General features: G+C 40.6%; 1 protein-coding gene across 3 annotated transcripts in view; it reads right to left on the bottom strand.

The window, feature by feature from the left end:
* LOC148343471 (zinc finger MYM-type protein 4-like) overlaps positions 1–26,373 on the bottom strand; it is a 38,524-nt gene that overhangs the window by 9,475 nt on the left and 2,676 nt on the right. The window contains exons 2-22 of one of the 3 annotated variants that reach the window (XM_088297092.1): positions 24,990–25,174; positions 24,577–24,890; positions 22,566–22,618; positions 22,146–22,295; positions 17,632–17,695; positions 14,738–14,937; positions 14,498–14,622; positions 11,480–11,714; positions 11,162–11,374; positions 10,927–11,074; positions 10,733–10,848; positions 7,678–8,022; positions 7,442–7,592; positions 7,103–7,278; positions 6,773–6,944; positions 5,522–5,635; positions 5,019–5,062; positions 4,784–4,922; positions 4,001–4,063; positions 1,050–1,195; positions 66–948 (exon numbers count right to left, since the gene is read on the bottom strand). In XM_088297092.1, coding sequence (XP_088153218.1) covers positions 66–948; positions 1,050–1,195; positions 4,001–4,063; positions 4,784–4,922; positions 5,019–5,062; positions 5,522–5,635; positions 6,773–6,944; positions 7,103–7,278; positions 7,442–7,592; positions 7,678–8,022; positions 10,733–10,848; positions 10,927–11,074; positions 11,162–11,374; positions 11,480–11,714; positions 14,498–14,622; positions 14,738–14,937; positions 17,632–17,695; positions 22,146–22,295; positions 22,566–22,618; positions 24,577–24,890; positions 24,990–25,174 — 4,036 coding nt within the window. Of the gene's footprint in view, positions 1–65; positions 949–1,049; positions 1,196–4,000; positions 4,064–4,783; positions 4,923–5,018; positions 5,063–5,521; positions 5,636–6,772; positions 6,945–7,102; positions 7,279–7,441; positions 7,593–7,677; positions 8,023–10,732; positions 10,849–10,926; positions 11,075–11,161; positions 11,375–11,479; positions 11,715–14,497; positions 14,623–14,737; positions 14,938–17,631; positions 17,696–22,145; positions 22,296–22,565; positions 22,619–24,576; positions 25,175–25,783; positions 25,893–26,373 lie in introns of those variants that run through there. The other 2 variants (XM_088297015.1, XM_088296933.1) reach the window with 2 other exon arrangements.

Below are 26,373 nucleotides of genomic sequence, written 5' to 3'. Positions count from 1 at the left end.
TCAAATCAAGTTACAATAGTTGGAGTTAAAAATATGCATCTAGAATTAGTCAATCTGGACATCACCTGTGGCGGCATCATCCAAATCCATCTTTGTTCCAGTCTCCACATTCCAAAGATCTGGTTGGACAGGGGCTAAAGTCTCTGCAGATAAACGATCTGATTGGACATTGGCAGCTGTCTCCACATCCAAAGAAACCGATTGGACAAGTGCAGAGGTCTCTGCAGTCAAACGATCTGACTGGACAGTGGTAGCCGTCTCCACATCAAAAGAGTCCAACGGGACAATGGCAGCTGTCTCCAAGTCCAAAACATCTGACTGGAGAGCAGCGGTTATTTCATGTTTGCTCAGTGGTGGCATGAAAATTTGTGTTGGAAACTCGGATGTGACTTGATATTCTTTGGAGTAATCCAAATCATTTTGCTTTTCCAAATTTAAAGGTTGTGATTGGACTGCTGCATTTTTTACATCTTTACTCATTGGCGGCAGAATAGGTAAGGTAACCTGTGCAGTGACCATGGACTCTGACTGAACAGGAACAGCTTTGATTTGTAATGCCACCTTATCCCGATTCTGCTCTTCTGTCACTAGTTCCAAAGGGTCTGACTGGACAGCAACATCTTTCACATCTTTGATTTGTGATGCCAACTTAGCCAGATTCTGTTCTTCAGTCACTAATTCCGAAGGATCTGACTGGACAGCAATATTTTTCACATCTTTGATTAGTAAAGCCACCCGAGCCTGATTCTGTTCTTCAGTCACTAGTTCCAAAGGATCTGTCTGGACAGCTGCATCTTTCGTATTTTTTTTTTGTGGTGGTGAATCAGAGTGTTCCATGGGGACCTCAACATTATCCCGCTTCTCAGTCTCTTCGTTCCAAGGATCCAACTGGATGGCGGCATCTGTCACTTCTTTACTCTGTGGTGGTATAACAATGGGCACTGGAACCTGTAAAAAAAAATACTTTTGAGACGAAACTGATATGTGCATACAATGCTTCTTATCATTCAAATGTTATAGAATATGACAGGTAATATTATGGAACGTACAGTTATAGGCATAGCCAGTGGAACAGGTGTGTGCTGGGTGTACATGTTCATAGGCACTGGGATAAATACTGGCACAGGAACTGGCACCATAAGCATCCTCACTTGGTCCTCCTCTGTGGAGTAGTTTGATGAGGGTGGGGAAGGAGCTGGATAAGAGTAAAAGCAAATTAAGAAAAGATTACAGCACTAATTGATAAGGAATGGCAAATAAAAGTGCAGTTGTGTGTCTCGCTTCAAGGTGTTGCACGCACCATGTGTAGCCCCGTAGCATGAGTGGAGGGAGGCCATGACGACCAAATTCCTTTTTACTCTACTTACAGAGCGTTGTTTTAGATATCTGTACTTTGAGTATTGTTTGACAAATTCACTTTTACTCCCCGCACTTTGTACAGTTACTTTTTTCCAACCCATGAGGACGATGACAAGACAAAGAAATAAAATGAGAGATTTTGACTGACTGCTTGAGGTAGAGGACTTGTTGGCTGAAAACCAAATAAAATCCAAAAAAAGAAATGGTGAACGGCAACAAGGAGGAGCAATGCTGGGGGAGTGCTAGAGAACAGTCATGTGTACAAACTGAAGAGTAGTGATGGAAAAAAAGAACAATTTACCCTCGAGGAATGCTTTTGGGGTATAAAAAAAAAAGGTTCCAATAAGCACGACAAAAGGGATTGAGTTCCTTTTGATAAGAGGGTGACGCCTCGTCTTCGTAATGTGCATTGTATTTAGCATTGTGTGACACTTGCGACATACTGTTGAAGTTGCTTTCCATCTGGTGTATATTAAACAAGAAAAACAATTACTTCCAAACGCTAGACGTGAAGTTATGTGGAGCTTCTTCCACTTCAGGTATGCCTGTAGCCAGTTTGCGACCGCAAGCGAGCTTCCCATGCAGTTTGGGCCAAAATTAATGTGGGAGGGGCAGTCACGTACAGTGAATGGCTCTGCGCTCGCCAATCCAGCATATGAAAAAGCGGAGTAGACGGCACTGTTCCTCATCGTCATAAAATTTGGCATATTGTTCGATTCAGTGTGCACCGAACCATGACCAATGTATCGAACGATTCAATACAGATACACACATTGTTGCACCCCCCAATATATATATATATATATATATATATATATATATATATATATATATACACACACACATATATCATCAGTTCAATATTTTCTAGGTGCAAATAAACTGTTATTTGCTTATCAAAAGCACTTTTTGTCATGCTGTTCTTGTTGAAGTCATGGTTGTCCATGAAATGTTTGTCTTTACAAGAAGCTTATTTTCCCCGTTTTTTTGTCAGGAATGGGAATTTTGACCAAATTTAGCTATTTCCAAACGCTGTCAGCTAAAAAATTGGAAAAGGATTGAAATATACCTTTTTTTTCTGACGAAAGAAGAGAGTCTAATCTTCTTTTGTAGGCTCCGTGTTTTCATAGCATTAGAACACAATATTCTGTGGGCCTTGCAAAATCAGTCAAAATCCAGTAAAACGCGGGGATTGAGGGGAGTTGTTCCAGTGAACACGGCTGGGATTAAATGAGTTAATACTATATTCATTTCCGACTGGATTTGTTCATTTCGTACCATAGTATTAACCAGAAATTAATCACAAACAAAATACATGAACGACCCCCAAAATCTCTAATTACAGTATTATTTGCTCGTGGACACTGATGGATGACAGCAAACAAGCATTGACACGGTTCAAATAACAATCAAGGTTTTGGCCACCAGGAGGTGTTGTGTAAAAATTTAGTCTTACAATCTGAACCGCATTGGCTATGTTCACACTACAGCTGAATTCATTTTTTGCCCATATGCAACATGTATGAGAGTCTTTTTTATGCAGTGTGAATAGTCCAATTCAGATTTGTTCAGATTTTTTCTGGGTCTCTTTCATATGTGGATATCAAACGGATATATATGCAATGCACCTGCAGAATTAACAGTCATTCATATACATCTGAACTACACGTTATTAACGGCCAAATATGTGCTCCGTGCGGGTGGGCTACGGGGCAGAGGGACATTGTTTTCCGCAACAATTTTAACTTTAATTTAATACCACTTGAAACATAAGAATAAAGTCGACATTTTCATGGCAATAGTAGTAATTCAGCCAAGCAGACAGATAAATTATTACATGCGGGCAATGACATGATATCACCTTCAGTAGACATCTCCATTAAATGAGGAGATCGCGGAGAGTTGCCTCACGTCCCCAAAATATTTCAACCTCCTCGCTACTGTGGCGATAGTACGCACGCGGGAACATGGGAAATGGGAGGCAGGGGAACAGGATGCCTGTTTGCCACCATGTGGAGGTGCCAAATAAAGGTTTAGTTTAGGTCTCCCCCCCAAAAAATAAATCCCACTTTCTTTGTCATGTTCTGCTGTCTTTGCGATTTAGTCCATTCCCATGTTTCTTTGAACCATGTTTTTTTAACTTCACCTATTTAGTGTTTTGCTTCTATGAGAAACACACCATGTTTTTTTTTTTTTGGTGAATACTTTTTTGGGGGCAATAGGCCTAATTCCCTGCATTTGGGACTGCCTTTAACCTCACAACACAAAACAAGACATGAACAAGGGACAGACAAATAAAACATACCATGAAACAAAACTGAATCCATTCAAAACAATCCAAAAGTCCACAAACACATTTCATGGCATTTGTATGAATTGACATGAACAATTATTTTTTACATTCAACTTTGTACTTCATTTCAGAGACTATACTTCGTAACTATTCCTTACAAGTAAGGGGTGTCCTGTTCCGATGATGTGGATCGCATTTGATTCCGCTATAGCTTTCTTCCCCAATGGTTTTGACTAGTAATGAGTATAGTACTAGTATGTAGCTCTGTACAGTTATCCACATAGTTTAAACATTCAATCATATATTCTATTTACCCACAGCTGAATTATATCTGTGGAAGCCACTCACCCGTTTCCTGGTCAGTCTTCATCTTTTTAACAGAGTTTTCGCAGTCATTTGATGTGATATCATCTGCAGAGAGCGAGAGAGAGATAGAGAGAGAGAGAGAGAGAGAGAGAGAGAGAGAGAGAAAGAGAGAGAGAGAGATGTGATTAGCCCGGCACTACAGAGCGCACAGCCAAAAATAATGACACGGCCACTGCAGTTCTCTGTCATTCAGCAGTAACATAGAGAGGGTGCAAAACCTCACATTTGATATACAGTGCGACAGTAACACTCGTGCACTGAACCGTCACAAGTTTCAGCTTTTGATTGGAGAAAATAAATCCTTACTTGGGTGTGAAACGTCAGTAAATCAACCAGTGTAAACATTGGGCAGCAGAAACGTTGTAAGGGAATATGTACTGTAATTTGATTGGTTGGTGGTGCCACTTGCGGGATAGAAGCAGAGATGAAGCAGAAAAGCGCTACAGCTCATTGTTGACAATTGAAGGCAGCGGAAAACTCACATCTGTTTACCCGTTTGCGTGCATCCACAAAGATGACAGAGAGGCAGCAGCAGGACAAATCATTTTCCAAGACAGTTTACCCCCCATCATTTCCATTACTCAAAATTGTTCAATAATTTTCCAGGTTTTCTCGAACGCGTAGCAACCCTGAATCATTCTCTTTTTGATTATGCCAAAAACTAATTTTTAAAATGTGGGTCACTGAGACTCATTCTTGACTTGACGGGTCATATACTGCATGTAAATGAGGCCAGACATCAAAACGGTTATGTTCTGAATTTACCCGAACAACCCGTGGATGGTTGGAGAATAAGACATAAGCTCTCTTGATCCATTAAGAATGGCCGGCAAAGAACGGACTTGTTCTTCATTTGACGTCGGTAGGATGGGGGTCCACGCATGGTATCCGTTTGAGTACTGGCCTGTGCATTTGAAGAACAAAAACAACGATTTTGAGATTTTGTCTTCTTGTTTTCTTTGTAACAAGCACTAATTTCTATAAATGATACAATACATACATGATCAAGAATCTTGCCATCTACACCAGAGTTTGGAAGTCCTCCTGCAATAGGAAAAAAAAGAAAAAAACATGACCGTATACAGTATATTAGCCAGGCTATATGGACAGTTAATTCAGACAGTGGAATGTCAAAAACATGGCCAGCTTTTTGAAAGCAAATATTTTAACTGACTAACAGCAGTACACAAGCTTGTAATAAAGTATACTTGGAAGTGGAGGAAAAATCACATTTGATCTTCAAATTCAGCTGGCACTTGGGCTTTTATCCGCAAAAATTATATTATTCAAAAGAAGCTTAGCTTTGTTTTCTGGACTGTTGTTTTTTCGTACACGTCTATATCTTTGCAGCAATTTGTAAATTGCTATTCACTTTTTATGAAAACGTAGACGCTAAATATTTTTGCGAACACTGACATTAAATAAACTCATTTATTTAATCAACTGAAAAAATTGCCCAGTGCTAACTGGCACTGTGACGTGTCAACACAAAAATCAACTAACCAGTGAGCACAACATCCGACGGTACACTGGGCTGAGTTGCAGAGCCATTTGTGAGTGACACAACATCAGCGATGAGAGGGTTAGCTTTTGAGGAGTGGTGAGGCTGGGCTGGAGCTGGAATAAGAGCAAGAAAAATTGTATATTTTAAATGCCTTTGCAAAATCACAATTGGAATTGATTTTATTGCCACTGTCAATGAAAGGTACATTTGCAATTAGGATTTTATTTTCGGTCTGGTTGGGCAACATGAAACACAGATAGTAGAAATAATTAGAATTAATAATTAAAAACTGTGAGTGAAGAAGATTGTTAGAGTTGGCTTTACTTGCATAATTCGTCGCGTCACAATTCGGAAACGATATGGACTATACTCTCTCTATATGCAATAGCCACAATTTTGTTAGCTCCAACTAAAATCAACAGAACATTGTATAATTGCAACCCTGTCATTCATGAAATGATTCTTATCTGGAAACAGATTAGCTCCTGTTTTCACCTAACTCTTTGTCTCCGGCATTACCCATAAATAACAATCCTACTTTTCCTCCCTCTGTTTCAGGGAGTGCCTTTGGTATGAGGAATCAGAAAGGCATTAATTGTATTGGCGATCTAGAAATGAAAGAGGTACTTGCTTTGTCTTCTCAGTTACAACAGAAATTAGGGTCAGGCAGCAGTAAATTTCTTTATTTTCAAATTAGAGATTATATTCGTCCACTTTTTAAAGACATAACGATCGCTCCCAAGTCATTGATAGATGATTGTCTGAAATTGCAACCGAACGAGTCAAAATTAATATCCTGTATCAATACTGTTCTTTTGTCTTTAAGACAATCTTAGGCTTTATGTATATTGAAATTATGTACAGCAGGCATTGAAACCCCCCCCCCCAAAAAAAAAAAATTAATAACATTCAATGTGTGATGTGAGGAGGAAACATCCAGTAAAATTATTTGTTACTTTTACTCTTCAAATATAATTCAGAGCCTGAACTTTTTTTTACTTGAATAATTATTTGAATTAGTACTTTTACACAAGTAATTGTACTTCTATTCAAGTAGAGTTTGTGCTTTTCCCATGCAGTGGAGGACCTGTAGGCGAAAGGCAGCGGGTGCAGGAAGGGCGGAGGCGAGGGATGTGGGGTTTGACTTGAAATGGGGCAGGGCCAGGCACTCAACGAACTTCATGCAACACAATAATATCCAGATTCTCACCAACCAATAAGCAATTCTGACTTAAGTCAACATAGCTTACCATGAGGTGGCTCTGCTGCCGTACCATTGCTGGGAGTGTGCTGGGTCGACTGAAAATTCAGGGAGCAGTACCCGAGTAAGCAGGTGAGGTTGCAGAAGTTTCGCACTGAACCCATGTACTCCAGCTTCTCACTTAAGTAGCCCTGCTTCCTACAACTGTCACATCGACCCATCTGTACAAACGAAAGTGACAGTCATACTAATCACTATGTTGACTTATGACAAATTAATGAAAATGTAAAATAATATAATCAAACTTATTTTGTTTAGATTCTTGATTGATGTAAGGGCCAATCGGGTTACGATCGCAAACATAGGTCTATCGCCTTACCCCATAATAGAGTACAGTGTACTGGGACATGCAAAGCGGTTTGCAGAACTCTTCCAGCTTGCCTCCATAGTGACTATGCAACATTTTTTGGCTAATGCTATAGCAATAGCTGCACGGACGGCAGGGTGGCTCTTTGTTACGAGATGTTATACAAATTCTGAAGTTTTGTTGACAGTCTGAAACACAATAGTTGGGGAAAGTCATCAGCCAAATATGATCACGAGCATTGGAATGCTGGTGCCCAGTTAACAACATGGAAAACATGTGCATTGTAACATTATGTAAAGTATGGCCTGATTGAAGCTTGGTTTCTCAAATCAAGAATTAATGCTGACTCACGTTTGCTGCAAAAGAAAATGTCTTTTCCATTGTAATGGATTGTGTCAAATGGCACCTTATCCCTCCTACAAACTTCACACATTACCAGGATATTGTTTTGAGTTTTATACACATCGCAACATATCATAGAGCAGAACACAGAAATCCGATCCTGTAAGGAAAAAAAAGAAAGGCACGATTATACAACAGTTACGTAGTTCAAATAATGTTGAGGGAATGAATGGCACTTGTCTTACTTTGTGGCCAAAAAGCAGTGGCTTGGTGATGAACTGCTGAGTACACTGATGGCAGGTCACTTTGGGGCTGTCGCTGGGTCCCCCCTCTGCTGGTTTTAGAGAAAGAGGGGCAGGTGTTCGTGGATGGCCTTGCCCTGGCACAGAAGTTGAGGTCAAGCCTCGTGACAGAGGAACCAAAGGAGGCACTGAGCTGTTACTTCCATGGTGGCTGGGATAGGGGGCTGTAGATGGGTAGTCCTGAGGAATGGGAGGGACAGAGCTGGCTCTGGAGGAGGGACCAAGTCGCGAGACATCCCTTGGAGAAGATTTTCCATTGATCAGATCAGACCCAGTATGTCCTGTTTTCTATTAAAAGAATAATTAACAAGCAATTACAGATTAGGGAACAAAGTCAACGGAAATTAAATAATACGAGGTAACAGTGCTCAATGAAACATATTTATTATAATAAGCAAAAAGGAAAATAATAAGGAAAAAATAATTTCCCCAAATATTCTTTTGAAGAAATACAATAAAAACTGAAACTATATATATATATATATATATATTTATATATATATATATATATATATTTATATATATATAACTGAAACATCCATCTGTACATGTAAGCAGTCCATCCCTGCATATTGTATTTCTATAAATAAATTATATACATGTAACATTCGTCCAAAGACACCAGCCATGAGGGCTGCACGATTTAAAAAAAAACAAAAAAAACAAAACTAATTGCGATTATTCAGACCAATATTGCGATTACGATTCGATTTGCGTTTTTTGTATTTTACACGTTGAAATGCATTAAAATGCTACTGTTTGTAAAATTTGTATTAAAGAGTATTAATGACAAGAGCCAATCAGTATGTCAGTCAAGCCGGTAGCGCTGTCTTTTTTTGTGCACTTCCGTGACTCGCTGCCGCTCAGTACGGCAAGCGAGACGGACATAAACAATCGCGGACAGTGAACATATCCCACAATACATTACACTGTTATCCGTTTCTGCTTCGTCTCACTTTATTTTATACACACTTCAACTTTTCCTTTACACTTGTCTCTCATTTTCTCGCTCGCCACTGCAGCATATCCGCTCATCTCCGCCACTGCAATCTTCCTCACAAATGCGCGCGCACACCCACGCGTCACACACAAGCTTGTCACAATGCTCGCAAAACAAAGATTGTGAGTCAAAAAATTATAATACAAATCACTAATGTCACCGTTTGATGAAAAGTACGAGGCGCTCTCCTCTGGCGATTATATTGCATTGTATTAGTTTTTGGGGGCTAGAAAAAGCAGCATATTCACCATTGCAGACATGCACGATCACAAGTTACAATGTTGCCATTCGTGTCGAAAAGATGCTCTGAGAGGGAGCTTGTCGCCGGTACGCACAAATACTTGAGATAGTATCCGATGCCATTTTTTTTTTCAAAACGTGAATGCTACTGTTAGCGATCTTAGCTTAGCACATGAATGACCGCTAGTTGTTGCCTCTGTTTATTTAGAATCTGTTTGACTGGCTTCATACTCAAATTTGTGGTGGTGTTTTAAACGTTGAAATACATTGGTCGTGTTGCTTCTGGATCTGATGCTTTTTTTTTTTTTGATGCGGTTCATTTTTGTCGAATCTGCCGTACATCCAAATAATAGACGTACCGCCCGTCTATAGCACGGGCATCTCCCTCTCCTCATCTAGGCGGCAGAAGTTACTTCCATTACATCCACTTCGGTACACAGCAATCACAGAAAAAAAACAGAGGTGCATGCATAGTGTGTTATTGTCAGACTGCTCTGACTGTAGGCACCCGAGCGCCGACTAACACGTGTTAGCCAACAACACTGATTGGCCAGCGTCATTAAGACCCGAGCATCGGCAATTCTGGTTGGCTAATTCAAACGCCAAAGGTTGCGAGAGAGAGGAAAAAATACAAAACCTCACCGTTTTGCGATTAGATAATCGCACTACGTCAAACCTCGATGTCGATTAGATTTATCGTGCAGCCCTACCAGCCATAGAGATTTCTTTTCAGCAAGTTCTGCTTCAAACAATCATGTCATCATGTCATGCTCGTTAATGATGCGTACACAGGAAGTCGACGATTGCGTTTTCTGGTTTGGTCATGTGATGTTCCACAAATAGTGGATTGTTTCAACATGCAAATAATTACCGTAATTCCACAGCCAAAAGACGCGCCATATCAAAGAGCGCAGCGTCAGTCATGGATGCTATTTCTGTATTTAACACGCACAATAGGCGCACCGCACTAAGAGGCGCATGCTAGCTCGCCCATGCTAGCTCTCGTTTAAAGAGAGTCATCTTTGTCGATGGTAGTACCTATGACCCTATAAGAGCTCACATGTCAACATAGTCAATGTCAGGTGAGGGATGTCACTCGTCACCACACTCCTTAGAGTCACTGTTTTAAATCAAAACCAAAACTATCACTGAACAGCATACAAGCAAACAATGAAACAAAGGAATGCACAAAACATGCATCTGTCATGACATTCATATCCCCCAAAAGAAAAAAAATAACTCAAAGAGTACTGAGACATTCTGGGAGCCTATCAGCCTCAGCCAATCAGATGGCTGATTAGAGATAAGTGAGTGGTGTGTTTTGGGCAGTGTTTTTTTTTCAGTCTGTTGTCAAAAGCGGTGATGTTTCTTGCTTGCAATACCATGAATGATAAGACAGACTACAACGTCATGGACAGCTACCCTTTTGTCCAGCTTTCTCCCGCACGTTTCTAACTGATTGTGTGAAAGCATCACCAAACAGAACTTAGTTGTCACAATCTGCACACAGTAGTCTCAGACTTCAACCAGCAGGGTGTGCTAACATGCGCTCTGAAATGCTCAATGGGGCTTCCGGCCCGTTGCTCGAGTGAATAGCATGTGTACAGCTCTATGGGTCTCAGTCTGAACACAAGGCGCGTCGCATTACAGGGCACCTCGTCTGTTTTGGGGAAGATTTGGGACTTGATAATACGGCAATCATCAGTTAGACACCACCAACAGAATTCCATATAATACTATTCTTGCACTACGCCTTACCCTGAAAGTAGAAACGCATTCATAGGAGCAAAAGTTCCTTATGGTGCCATCCACCATTGCCAGGTGGTACTGAGGAACAGCTACAGCCTTGCACAGACAACATGGGAATGCAGCCCCTGTGGAATGGACATAAACATCTCACATGAATATGATAAAATCATGACACGTTTTTCTGCGATTGCATGCCATCCTACCGGTTAGTGTGTGCAGTGGTCGACTCATTTGCACACAAACAGGTGAACAGTAAAGCTGAACTTTTCCCTTCTCGTCTCGCTCCATGATGGTAGCTGACACTATGGCAGACTTTTGACATCTGGCGCACTCAATTGTCTTTCGGCAGGACTATTTGGATAGGAAGCAATGAAACGCAACCTTTTATATTACAATCATTTGAGTGTCCTATCCCCCAAAATAGAAACTTTCACATACCTGTTTGTAAGTGCCAATGCAGGTGGGACCACAAAAGTTGAGCTCTGATTTTTCAATTGTTAGTGTATGATAGGAGTCCGAACTACTACTGCAGTACAGTCCACAGCCTTCACAGCAGTTCATGGCTAACTGTCGCATCTTGCGCCATGTTACAAAACAAGCGTCGCTGCAGAGTTTGTGCAGACGACCTTGGTGGCTGACCTCATGCTCGATCTGGAGGGGATAATCAGATTAGTATTAATCATGTGAAGGACACACTACTGCAAAGAGGCAAAGAGACTCGCTGTTTGCAATAAAAGCTCATGTCATTGTGATTACCCGGTTGGTGATTCTGCACACACTACAAACAACATTTTCTGCCAGTCGGTCCACGGACTTCTCCTGTGGCTTATCAATCTTCTTCTCTAGCCGTTTTTCAACCACTTTTTCGGGCACCTTTTCAATTTTTTTTGTCCTGTGTCTAAAGATTGACAAACAGTGCTGGCCGCAAAAGTGCAAGTAGGTGTTGTCATCAGCTGGGATTGTTATTGTGTCCCGGGCCCGAAGAATCTCACTGCAAAAAGACAAGAAAGGCAAAAAAAACGAGTTTTATCCAAGTTTAAACGGGAAGTCAAGTGTTTTTTACAATATGTTCTATGTGGCCCCACTAGTCTCAACACAGCATTAACAGAGGTGGGCATTACATCAATACCGATGAAAGGTCCGTCAGACCGCCAGTAACGGACTCCCGTTTAGCTGACGACTGAAGGAAACACGCGCCACATGTCTCGTATGTATTTGCTCATGGGGTGACGACGGTTGCTGAGCGCAGCGGGGGAGAAGATCCCCATCCTCCGACAGGAAGAAAAAAAAGCTTGATAGTCAATCTGGTGACCTGTGGTTGTGCTGCCCGAGTTTTATGTGTATGAAATTTACTGGCCTGTCCACCATATCCGTTACCCCTTCAAATTGTTTTTTTTTCTTCTTTTTTTTTACTGACTATCCTAAAATAGCAGTGAGAAACTGTAATATAGTGATGATGGAAGCGTGGTTAAAATTATGATGACATGAGTGACGAATTACAGACGGGACCGCTTGGAACAAGGAGGGAGCGATGGTGATGGACGGTTGGCCCGGCTGCTGGCGAATGACAATTTGGTAAAATTTACTGACGCGCCCACATCTGCTGAAGAATACTGTTTTTATGCAATGTGAATTAGGCAGCAAAATACACCTGTATTTATCTGATGATCGGTTGTTACCTGAGCCCTTAGGCACGGTGATGCCAAATGCAGTTGTCAGTGGCAAAATGGCCACCCCCTATAATGAATAAAAATGTTTGGCTTTTGCTGCTTAATTCATATTCCACAAAAGCAATATTAATCAGAATACCATGTTTCAACTGGTGAGCCGACTAGAACTTAATATTGTATAGAAAGTTTTAAACCAACTAACTTCGCCTCTAACAGCAAAGCAGCTGGCGGAAATAAAATCAAGTAGCAAGTAAAGCCCAGGATTGCAGAAAATATTTGTATAAACGTGATTAGTTCAGATAATATGTGGGGTGCTGTTGATGTTCGCCTCTGTACTGCGCTCTCAAGTACCGTTTATTTTTGTTTTCGTCTTTTCATTCATCCTTGGCTACGCTACGCCACTTACATGCCAGCTTTGAGAAATGTATGTACACTGCAGTTTAATGTATCTTACAGTATTGATTAGGGGTGTTCTGATCTGATAATTTGTATTTAATAAATAAAATAATTGTTATAAAAAATAAATGTGATTTTATCGGACTACATACTAAATGGTTTCGGTTCAGTCTGCATGCCGTTTTTTTTTCTCCCACATTTATTAACAAGAAGTAGTGTACTTCTGAGCAGAAAGTGACGCTAATGCAGCTAAAAGTCGAGGCCAACAGTTGAAAGCAGATGAGAAAGCAAAGTGGCGTGCCATGGGATCAGTTGGCAGGAGAAAAAAAATGGTGTGGAGAGGTCTTTGTGTGACTAGTTGTTGTATGCATGAAACTAAATACTAAACCAAAAATAACAAACACAGACCATGAAAATAGTAAATGTGTTTATGGGTTTTAGTTTGTTCTAATTAGCTGCTAATTTATATGACGGCATATGGAAAGCGCCTTGTTACACCACCAGCTGTTGTGAAATGCGTGATATGAATAAAATTGTATTGTATTTTATTGTATGTTCTGATTGAATGAATGGTTTTGACCTCCCCTTCTTTGATTTGAAATATACAATGTTCTCTATAATATTGCACTAAATTTGTACTGGCATTGTCTCAATATTGAGTCACATAGAATAGCTGCTAACAAATAGCACGAGGACTGAACGATTTGTCGTTATTCGGGTCGAAATCATGAGTTCAGGCAACAAGATTAAATGATCGCCAAAGCTGTGTTTTCTTCTAAGTGTAAACTTCCAGCAGAGGATTTTCAAGTTTCTCATTCTGTTGTTCAGAACTGATCCCCAGAGACTTTGCGTGAGTTAAGAATGACACTGTGTAGCGTTCTGTTTGCCGACTCTTTCCTGTCACTGTGCAGTTTCTGTCCCAAACAAGCGACGGCAACTGTGGAGCTTCGATCCCTGTCACAATCACTAAACACTCACAGAAGAGCAGCTTCGACCAGGCAACAGCATCCAACAAATATGCTAACGAAACATAATATATAAATCCAGGGGTCTGAGTATTTTATGTTATGGCTTGTAAGACTGAGAAACTGACCGCTGTGCTGCAGGGACAGTGAAATCTTATTTTTATTTCTACTGCATTTGATATTTTTCTTTTCCATGTTAATATACAGTTCCGAGTTGAAAAAGTTTGGACACCTCAGCTGTACTGCATGATGTGTGGCGGGGTAGGTCTCTATAAGCTTTTTGCTTAAACCTACTTACTTCCTTTTGGTCTCTTCTTACCATTTACAGACTATTGCGTGTAAATGCATTGTCTGAAATGTCAAAGGAAGCTGAAATAAACTAAGATGCACATCATGGCAGATCATATGAATGTTGTTGACCGGATGATTTTCTTGAGTAGGAGACTGGAGGGTAGAATTTACATCTAAATAAGGAAGCACATTTATAAATTTATAAATTGAGCTTCCACTGCATAAATGACCAAACTTTAAATCTTTACTTTTACTTAAATGGGTTCCTGCTTTTTACCTTTATTGAAAACAATTTTGCACGGTACTGGAGATGCATTGGCATTTTTGGAACATAAAGAATTCTTCGGAAAACGCTGATCAACATTCAATACAGGTTATCCACTAAAAACAAATGTGTGGGCCGTAAGCGGAAGAACTCAGTCTGAAATACAGTAGGGTCATCCAAGAAGTACCTGTTGCATAGAGAACATAATTGGTTCTTGGTTGTTGGGGGCAGATGTCCTGTCAAACAAACAGTGGAGCAGAAGAGCTGCGTTGAACCTTTTCTTTGGAATGCTGTTTGACCTTTTAGCAGAACCTACACACGTTAAGAAACCAAGAAACATAATACATTGATAGTGGTCATTAATGTGTTTCTGTTTTGTTTTTCTTTTGTGGGAGTAGCTAGAACAGGAGCAAGAACGTCATAGTACCTTAAAACAGCCACTGCAGCGAACACTACCGGGAATGGTTGGCACGGGGGGTCGAAGGGGTAGTGGCGACAAGGATGTTAGTGAAGTCTGAATTGCAGCTGGAGGTCGGACAGAAAGGGGAGTCACTGCTTGGAGAACAGCACCTCTACCCGGAATAAAAATGGTTGTTTGTGGAGGAGCAGGTGCTGTCACTTGATGGACTGGAAAGAAGAATGAGGGGAAAGTTTGACGAGACAGGAAATACTAACCAACGGAACTATCATATCATTAGCCTAATAGCATAATTGCCCAAGTCAGTTTTAACCTATTGTCAAAATATCAATAAAAAATACAATAGCGGTTGCTAATGATTTTATTTGTTCTTCATGTCTGTTTAGATTTCAGTCATCCGATTGCACATCAGAGGGGGCCGCCATCTAGGTTGAATTTAAAAAAAAAAAAAAAAAAAAAATATTCCAACGAATCCTCCGTAACAAATAAAATCATGAAAAATAGCACAACTTAATTAAAATGATATATTCTACAGTCCACACTGCTCTTTTTATGAGTTATGTTGTATCTGCTCCATTTAAGGAATGTTTTTGAAGTTGAGAAAAGCTGATAGAAATGACATTAATTCCGGAGAATGCCTTGGAATTTCAGCCATTTGTGGCACAAACCAGTACACCAGTACCTTTGATTGCGATAACCCCGGGGAGCGTTAAGTAAAACAAAACGTGCGTTTTTCCTTTAAATTATTGCCGTGATCCATTTAGTTTTAGTACTAGATTTAGTAGCTCATTGAAGTCTGTTTGCGTCCTCCACTAACAAAGCACAAAATCTTCTTAATCCCTTAATACGTGTCCATCTCCGCCCCGTTTCTGATAGAGTGGCCAAGCTAACAGCACGCAACTTGAAGGCACCACCAAGGAAAGAAAAAAAAACAAGTAAATGTTGTGGTGATAGTTTTAAAAATAAAATTACAATTGTGTTATTATTCAGTGTCTGAACATTTATTTTTCCAGTTGAAAGCAGTACAGGTAAGAGACTGCTTTTACTTACTCGTGTTTTATAGAGCACTAAATTCACTCGTTGCTTACGAGGGCTGCGGGCGTGCTGATGCCTATCCCAGCTATCTTTGAGCAGTAGGCGGGGTACACCCTGGACTGATTTCCAGCCAATTGCAGGGCATACGAAGACAAACAACCATTCTCACTCACAAACACACCTCAGGGCAATTCAGGGTGTCCAATCAACCTACCATGCATGCTTTAGGAATGAGGGAGGAAACGGGAGTACCCGGAGAAATACCACGTAGGCACGGGGAGAACATGCAAACTCCGCACAGGAAGGCTGGAGCTGGAATCGAACCCTGCATCTCTGAACTGTCAGGCCATCATGCTATTCTGTAAGTCAAATGGTATTTTTCATTCTAATGAGGATAAGAGGCACATGAGATGGATGGATGGATGAATCATTAGCTGGGTACTAGATCAGGGCGCAACCCACCTCTCAACCCAAGTCAGCTGGGATAGGCCCCACACACGCGCAACTCTAGTGATGGTACGCTGTTCAGAAAATGGATGGTTACATTTTATCAATGTTGGGTAACAGGATATACTTACATTGTGATGACTTTTTCAGCTGTCGCCCAGCCCTATTTTGCAACTTCATTGTGTCAACAGTTGAATCTGTATTATTCTGGACTTCAATTTAGTTTGTACAAAAACTTTTTGACATATTTGTTCATTGCAAATTAATCCTAAATGACTAAGTTTTCTGACTTTGACCTGAAATTCTGTATTGCAGTGATAGTCCGCCTTTTATAATGTTGTCAGACATAATCAAAACGTATTTCTTTAAAATTATCTGTCGTTGGTTTAATTGGCCAGGGTGGTTGACTGGTAAGCACATCTTCCTCACAGTACAGCGGTCTAAGTTTGTATCCGGGCCCGGCCTTCCTGTAAGGAGTTTGCATGCATGGGTTTTCTCCCACATTCCAAAAAACATGCATGGTAGGTCGACTGAACACACCCAAAAAAATTGTCCCTCGGTGTGATTGTGAGTGTGACAGGTTGTGTCCGATGTGCTGAACCTCACGAGGGCCATAGACGTGCTGGAGCCTATCCAGCTGTCTTTGGGCGTAGGCGGCGTACATCCTGAACTGGTTGCCAGCCAATCACAGGGCGCACAAACAACCATCCACACTCACAAATTCACACCTAGGGACAATTTAGGGTGTTCAATCAACCTACCCTGCATGCTTTTGGAATGTGTAAGGAAACCGGAGTACTCTGAGAAAAACCAGGCTGGCACGGGGCGAACATGCAAACTCTACACAGGAAGTCAAAAATGGTCTTTAGATTAATATATGTTCCATGTGGTGACACTAGTCTAATTACGGTATTCTGATTAATATTGTGTTTGTGCAATATGAATAAAGCAGCAAAATTCACTCATTTTTTTCATCTTGAGAAGGCCATTTTGCCATTTGCTGTTGACTGAAAATGACATCACATTCTTTCGACATCCAGGTCATGATAATCTGCAAAAGCCAAATTAAAGCAACTGGACTTTTCTTTTCGTTGTTGAATTCTTCTTGATTTCTCTAAACATTAAAAATGACTTGAGTAATTGTGCTCTTAAAATATCAATCCTGAAGATACACAATCTGGAATCTGGACTAATTTGGACAATTGGAGATTTTACAGCAGGAATTTCAAATTGACAATTAAACCACGCTTACTAAACATGCAAAGAACACCAGGCCGTTATTTTGTACTATGTCTAATAGATACAAGATCTGCTTTGAGAAATCTATTGCCCAAGACCAGCTGAAGTATTAAATAAATACAATGGTATTTACTTGATTTTACGAACATAAATACTGTATGATGAAAATTATATACACTCACCCACAGGGGGCACAATTGTGTTACCTCCTCCAACAGAGTAAACAGAGCTAATTCTAAGCTCTTCCTGGAAAACACAAATAGAATTTAAGTGAATGGCTAAATATGTCGTAAGTAAATATATACAGTGCTAAACAAATTCATCAGACCACTTGTGATAAAATGCAACGAGACCACCCGGCTTCATGAAGTGCTTTAATCCAGATTCTTAATTTCACCAAGGAATTTCAAACAAAGATCCCTCTTTAGACCCAAATTTGGGATGGCTCACGGGGCTTATCTGGGAAGCCAAAAATTAATCCAGGTGTCATCAATCGACACATTTCTTTTCATTTATTTATAAATTTTTTACAACTTTGATTTTTATTTTCCTTTGACACATTGAAAAATATGGTCTCAACAGAATGTAAAGGAAGAAAAACAACAAGGGAGTCACATTTCGAATGCATTTCAGTTTCCCTTCCTCTTCTTTCTTGCGTCAATTGTTATTTATTGCTAAGTAGTTGTACATAACCCATTTTTCCCATTTCTGGTCTCCTCGGTACCCTGCAGTCTCATACGAAAAGTCATCAACTCCTTCATCCGGATTTCCTCGACAAATGCCATCCATTGATCTTGATTAGGAGGATCTACATTATGCTAGTTTCTAGTTTATTTTTTTTTTACTTGCCACTAATAGTACATTCACCAGATATTTATCTCCATCACATTTCAATCTATCACTGAAGTCAATTATGTACAATATCAGACAGCTAAAAGAGACATTATACTTCAATGTATTCTACACTACAGTGTGTGTTCTTTCCCAAAAAATGTACTGTCTTAAAATCTGGTATCGGTATCGATGAGTACCAACCAGTATGGTTCCGATACCGGCTATCGACATTGGCCTCATGCTTCGACCACAGCGAGCCGGACACTGATTTTCTTTTGTGTCTCATCAATCGTTTGGTCGCCCTCGGCCAATTTTGTCATAATTCTATTTTACAAATGTGCTCTTTTTTTCCCCATTTCTTGAGCTAGTATGAGATTTATTTTGCCCTTTAACTCCTTTATCTCCTTGAAAATAATTGACTTTTCTATTACGAAATTCTTTTTCTAGTACCCTTACTTATTTTATGTATTTCCTGTAAGACTCCAATTTATTCTTTTTAATCCGTGCTGCCTTTTGCAATTAGTTTACCCCATGACGTCCATCTTCATTGCATCCCAGAGTACCATTGGATCTTCTTAACCGTTGTCATTTTTAAGTTTTAATGTCTGCTTTAATCACTGTCTTCTTCTAATCATTATTGAATAATCTTGTATTCAATCTCCATACTGTATGTCGCTTCCTATTATTCAGGCCAATTTTCAAATCCAGTGGGTTGTGGTCCGATACTTGCCGCTCCATTATTACACTCCTCCACAAGATGGCACTCGCTTACATTCATAAAAAAAAAAAAAAAAATCATAAAATGTACTTTACGGGCTGCTGAATACAGGAAGTCCTCAGGTTACGACGTACCCGAACAGTGACGTTCCGACTTTACGACGGCTGTGCCTATTCCGACATTTTAGGTTCACGCTGCAGGAAAACGCGACCCAGATTGGATTTTTTTGCTCGTATACAACCTGCATCTCTTTTTTTTCTCAATTACATTCTCAACGGCTCAATTACAATTTTTTCAAATCCGACTTGGGCCATTTTCAAATGTGGTCCTAGATCGGATACGTATGGGATGTTTTGGAATGAAACCACAGGCGAACAGCCCGGTCGCATGTATCCCTCATTGATGTCATCCGGAGCCCAAAATGCGCTTTGCGTGTGCAGAGGGAGAGTGCTAGCAGCCAGGTGATCGAATATGAAAAGTTGTTTTGAGTAACAGTAATTGACTTTATCCATTCATCCATCATCTTTACCGCTTGTCCTCACTAGGGTCGCGGGGGGTACTGGAGCCTATCGTAGCTATCTTCGGGCAGTAGGTGGGGGACACCCTGAACTGGTTGCCAGCCAATTGCAGGGCACACAGAGACGAACAACCATCCGCACTCACACTCATACCGAGGGACAATTTAGAGTGTCCAATCAACTGGCCACGCAGGTTTTTTGGAATGTGGGAGGAAACCGGAGTACCCGGAGGAAACCCACGCAGGTACGGGGAGAACATGCAAACTCCACACAGGAAGGCCGGAGCCTGAATCGAACCCACGACTTCCGCACAGTGAGGCCATCGGTATTGACTTTATATTTTACTTTAATTTAATTCCACTTGAAACATGAAGTATAAAGTGGATATTTATGGTGATGGCCGCAATTATTTCATGCAATTACGTGACATCATCTTCAGCTGCGTCTCCATGAAATGAGTTTGAAAAGCTTTGCCTCATCATTACTGCCGCAATCTGTAATTCTATGATAGAAGACCTATCTAATCTCCAGAAATACCCCACCTCGCTAGGCCACATTACTTCTGTAAACACCACGTTGTGGGTGACGTAGTCTCTTCGGCTCATGCGGGTCACTGGGGACGCATATGCCAGGTCGCATTTGTGATGTAATGTGAACGCTTACACAAAAATCTTTTCCACATGATGGCACACCTCTCCGCAGAATCTTAATTTTTATTTTAATTCACTTTAATTTATTAATATGAAGTATAAAACTTGCATTTGTATATTTATTGAGAGATTTAGGGAGTATTAGAGGTTAATTCCAATTTACACGGAAATTCAGGTTACGCCAGAGTAGGAACGGAACTTGTTCGTAAATTGAGGACTTCCTGTAATGTGTATCCAGTAAGTATTCTCTAGTACGTAATTATATTTGCATTGTCCAATCTTTCCGTATAACAGAATTTCGTTATGTGGGAAACGACTACAGTACATGTGTCAAGTGTGCTGCGACTTCACTCTTCCTCACGCATGCGCACACACGCCCACGCCCACACGCAAGCTTGTCACAATGCTCGCAAAACCTGTATGAACGTGCAAGTATGTGACAAAATACACCTTTTTTTGTTTTGTTTGTTTTTTTTTTTAGCTTTTTCTTCCACTCACTCACTCTCAAACTTGAGTTGCCCTCCCTCACCACTTAAGACAGCATTGCTCAGCTGATGTCGTGCAACGAACTTTTGAAGCCAGCCGCGGGACGCCTTTTAGTGATCCAGTTAGCGGGAGGTTTTAAGCACAACAACAGTTAAAGCATTCCAGGACACGTTCATTTACGCCGCTGTACTTCGTCCGTCAAGATTCAAGCAATTTACTCTGAGAAGTTAATCTATCGAAATCGTACTGAGCCACAATCGATTCTTTGTTTTGTTTTTTACTTTGTATCCAGCGTCGCTTAATTGGATGCATTTCACACTATCTTCCACAGTCATTACCGTTCTGATCTTTCTCAATTTCAGTAAAACTCATGCCAAAGAAGTCATAAATGTCGCCGTTTTGGATCAGATCATAAAGGACCGGTGAAAGTTTTTCCGTATGGAGCGGGGAACTGCTTGAGTTTGTGTTACTGCGGGCTTTCGCTATGGCTTCCGGGTTCCGGATATCGGAATTTCCGTTGTTGAGGAATCGATCCTTAATGTAATATAGTTGTAGAAAATTTAATGCATGCGTTTTTTTTTCTGGGTGAGGGAATTTTCCTTTGACAGAGGTACGTAGGTGAGACTATTTACAGTATTCCGTCTCTAATGGATGCATGTGTCTTCATACATCTCTGTGCAAAGACCGTTGTGACAGCTGCAACTGTGATGAAATGAGCTGTCCAAATAAAGTCGTACTGTATTGTATCAGACCCATCTGCTCCAATGACATACGAATATTTTCTTCTTTTCCTTTCGGCTTTTCCCTTCAGGGGTCGCCTCAGCAAATCACTTGCCTCCATCAAACCCTGTCCTCTGCATCCTCTGCTCTCATACCAACTACTTTCATGTCCTCTTTAACTACATTGATAAATCACCTCTTTGGTCTTCCTTGAGGCAGTCTGGCCTCCCTGACTTTATCTCCAAAGCCGCTATCATGCGCTGTCCCAATGACATATCAATGTATTGTAATTGTTTTCTATTCCTGTTTAGACTTGTATGATTTCTATGGCACAGACAGGGCAAATTAATGTTGCAAAATAAATGTTTTAAATAATTGCTCGAGCTGTTGGAGAAATCACTGAATGCAGTGACAATATCTCTAAATTGGCATCGCAGAACACATGCCGCTAATCCTGTTCGCTGGCAGCGTCGACATGGCTGCACATAAAAATGAAAACAGGGCACACGTTACGTTTTATTTGGATTTCATAAAGGCTATGAGGGCCACTCGGTCTGTGGATGAGCCAGATGTGGCACACGGGCCGTATTTTGCACAGATGTGCAGTAAATCTAAGTTCAACAATGAGGTCGACCGGTCGAGGAAAAAACAAGCATCAAACAACAACCTCAAGGGCTCCTTTGAGAACCAGATCAAAATGGTTTCATCAACACCTGACCAAAAACTCCAAGGACACAGCGAACCTATGCTTTTGCAAGGACTACACTTACTTCCTGATGGTCAAGTTCTTCTTTGACTTGTCTGACGGTGCTCTGCGGCAATAAAGCAGCATCGTAGCCCTCATCAATTGGCTCATCTTTAATGGTAATATTGGGAGACATCGGAGGGTTGCTGTCTTCCACTTCAGGAGGCTGGGACCGCTGACATGCCAAATGAAAAGGGAACTTTTAAAAATATATATACTTGACATTGTTAAATCAGTTATTCAATTAATTTTTGGGAAAACACCTTGTTCAGAACCAGATTCTTCAAATTTGGTCCTTTCCCAATGACCTTGTTGATCAAAATATAAATGTGATTTGTGCTCAATATCGAACACATCTGCACATGGTAATTGAAGATCTAAGCATCCAATATAAGCACAAAGAGCAGGATAATTTGTAATTTTATTGTTGAATGACTTTACTCACCTCTCCTTTCCGGTTGTTTTCAGTTGGCTCCATCTGATTCGATATTCCCGCATCTAATGAGAGGTTAAAAAGTCATGTTTTAAAAGGAGAATTAGCATTTTAAATAAATAAAAAACTTTGGAATATTAGTTAAATCTTTCAATATAACCCAAACAGCACACAGAGGAAGGCAAGGTGACAGACTTTGCCGATATTTTAATAAATGTCAGTCTACTATAGTGCTTCACAAATAGTGGGACGGGCCCCCCTTACCCATTGTGCACACATATATATATATATTTTATTCTTGGTTGGCTTAAATGACTCTTCATGTGTGGACGCCACTGCGCACTGCCTACAGCACACACAATGCCGCATGCATTCTTATTTTTCTATCTTGAAAATTTTATCAAAGGCATTTTCTATTGATATTAATCACTTGACTATCATGATACATATTGATACCGGCCCTAGTCTTAAATATTTAACAAAATGAGAAACATTTGTACTATTCTAACAATGTTTTCTATAATAATATATACTGTAGATAATGATCGTTTTTTATGATTATGTCCATTTTTTAATTGTTCCGTTTAATAATTGTAATCATAATTAAATTCAGATTAATTGCACAGTCCTACTCTGTGGTGCAAAACAGTGCAATTAACATTGATAATATGATAAATACAGTTGACGTCGAGCTCTTCGTCATTGCTGAGGTCGGCTGTTTTCGTGTTCTGGTCTTAGAGATCTGGTAACTTTCGAATGTAGCTGTCGTCTTATTTTATGTCTAGATACGTACTAATTGAAATACACACAACATTACTTACTTTTCATAACTGCTGGCTCTCTAACCTAATGTGATTTTAGACAACTTCTGTGAAAAGTCGAATGAACACTTCAGAAATTATTTTGGATCCATCCCAAATCTGCATTTCACTTCAGCGATTAGGACGGTCAGCGCCTTTGCGTTCGCCTCCTCAGTGAAAACGCCACTTGTTAGTGGGGAAATTTATCCTCATCCATCGAGAGCCTGCTGACGTACTGTGTCGCCCCCTGGTACAGCGGCTGCACAGTCAAAACGGCGCAGAGGATTATAGGCTGCCCTCTCCCCTCCCTGTCGGACATCTACACCACCCGGTGCCTCAGCAGAGCTCTCAATATCGTCAAAGACATTACTCACCTGAACTCACACCTGTTCGACTTGTTGCCCTCTGGCAGGTGCTACAGGCGCATCAAATCAAAGACTAATAGACTGAAAAACAGTTTCTTTCCGAGAGCCATCATCATTCGGAACTCTCACACACACACACACACACACACAACCACCCCTACCTTGCAGAACAGCGACGTAATGTATTTGTATTTATCCAACTTCGTATTATTTTCCATCTCATTATTTATTCTTTTATTGATCTAATTTATATATTTAATTAAATTATTGTTAAATTGCACTGGAGAGGGGAGCTCTCTAATGTCGTTGCACACAATGACAATAAAGGGATTTCTGATTTCTATACACGGTATTAAAAGAAAGTCTGTTCTAGTTTAGTGCCTAGCATTCAAGCAGCCATGAAAGAAATTATTTATAGCAGTACGAGTGACAGTGTGAGCGAGAGGTGACGCTTCTTTTTTTTTACTAGTTCAGCGCTGGTTAGTTTGACCTGTACACAGTAGCATTGCTGATTGGTAAGCATGGGGGATAAGAGCCCTTTAAAAAAAGCACAGCTTTGATGATCTCGAAATGAAGTAGTTTGAGATTAAGATTTCGGTTCCGAAAACAATAAATCGTTCAATTTAGACGATGATAGAGACACAACTGTGACCCCAAACATCTGTGCAACAGAGAGATTACACTATGTATCAATTTAACGACATCGCATTTGATTGTTTCCTTGGACCAGTCCAGGGTGTACCCGACTAAGGTCAGCTGGGATGGGCTCCAATTCACCTGAAATCCTTTTGAGGAAAAGGGTTATAGAAAATAAATGGATGGATGGATTCAATACATAGGAGTGCACAATGCACATACCTTGGCTGCTCTCAAGTGTGTTGTCCTTGGATGAGTGGGAAGTGTTGGCAGAGCCGCTCGATGCTTCCCTGTCTTGCTCCTCCTCTACTTCCTCTCTGGGCTCTAGAGGAGACGGATCTTCTTGGATTTTGTTATGTTCCTCTCTTGATTGCTTATTTTTGCATTTTGCTTTGTCACCGTCATCATCCTGCAATGTCTCCGCTGGCAGAGCAAAGTGCCAGTCCTCATCCTCCTCCTCTTCTTCTTCAGGACCAAAGGAAGGAAGGCCATCCAATGCATCATCAAATGCTGCCTCGCCACTTCCTCCACCTTCACTAGGTCCCATGGTAAATGAGGAGCGCTGGTCAGTGACAGGGGAAGCAATGCGAGGAGACGAAGACTCCTCCAACCCTGCACCAATCTTTTCCTCTTGCCTGCTGCTGCTGTTACTGCTGTCCTCGTCTGGATGTTGATGCTCCTCTAATTGTGAAATTTCATCGATGGCCTTTGTCTCCTCCAGACCGCCGCTTTTGGAGGAGGTGTTGGAGCCTTGGGAGGAGTCAGCAAAGTCTCCCAACCCCATCACCTGATCAAACACTCTGGATTGCTGTTGCTCATACTGAGGAGGAACAGGAAAGAATGAGTTAACAGATATAGCGTGTTGAATGAATACTGGTGATCTGTGTGCTAAGCTGTAAATAAAGTGAAAATAAAGAAATAAAATACTTGTTCTTGAGAATAATACACCAAACAAATCCGAATGCCCAATACAGCTAGTATAATAATCTTTTGTGGCAGCACTAGTATGTGTGCACATCTGTACACAAATTGACAGAAAGGGAAAAGGCTCAAAGGGCAAGTCTGAAGCGAGAGTAAAGTTGAATGAGCCTTACTGTTACACATTTGACATGTTTTCATTCTTTAACTTTGGACTCAGCATGAGACTGTCACTGTTCTGCTGTTCTTCTAGTATCTATTGCTTATGTGTTATGTGTTGTAATTTCCCGTTAAGTTAGATTACACCATATGGAAAGTGCTTTGTTACTCCAGCTGTATAAATTAAGTTGTAATGTATTGTATTATAATTATATTATCATTTCGCACTTTTTACCTCTCCAATCTAATTCCAAACAAAGGCGCTCGTCTAATAAGTATTTCACAATTGAAGTTGAGCCATTTGCTGTTAATGTTACGTGCTGTGCAGGCATCATTTGACACTGAACCTCACCTATGTTATATTAGGCACCTTCTTGGGCAGCTAAGGGGTCTTCAGGAAGATGTGTGCTTATGGCAATGCTAAGCTAGGAGGGGCAAAGGCATCATCGCATGACATCTGTGTATATGGCAAAAAATACAAACGAACAAGATGCAGGCACATTGTGCTGCATACAACACTGTACAATTAAAACAAAGAAAATGGGAATAACCTACCACAGGTAAAAATACCCCCCCACAAACACACACACACACAAATGTTAAGTATTGATAGTTATTTAAAAACACCAAAAGTCACAAAAATCCATTGACAAATAAGCAAATTTGCCATGCATTGCCTTTGATGCTAAAGTAACAAATGCCAACAAGGCCGCCATGCAGGAACGGGGGTTAGCCGGGCTGGCTAACTGAGCAAATGTTCATATCTGTGGATGTATTAACATGGTGCATTTTACACCAGGTACTTTGTTGGACAGCTAAGGGGTCCTCTGGAAGAAGTGTTTGCTTTGTTGTTTTACATCAGGCACCTTTTTGGGCACCAAAGGGGCCTCAGGAATATGTGTTGAGTTTGCAGCAGATATTCTCAGTTATCGTCTGTTATGG

This window comes from Idiotropiscis lumnitzeri, chromosome 1, assembly GCF_059441095.1.
Source record: "Idiotropiscis lumnitzeri isolate Australia: NSW breed Sydney's pygmy pipehorse chromosome 1, RoL_Ilum_1.0, whole genome shotgun sequence".
Lineage (NCBI taxonomy): Eukaryota > Metazoa > Chordata > Actinopteri > Syngnathiformes > Syngnathidae > Idiotropiscis > Idiotropiscis lumnitzeri.
Note: the sequence above shows the minus strand (reverse complement) of the source record. Positions and strands in the feature narration are given on the sequence as shown.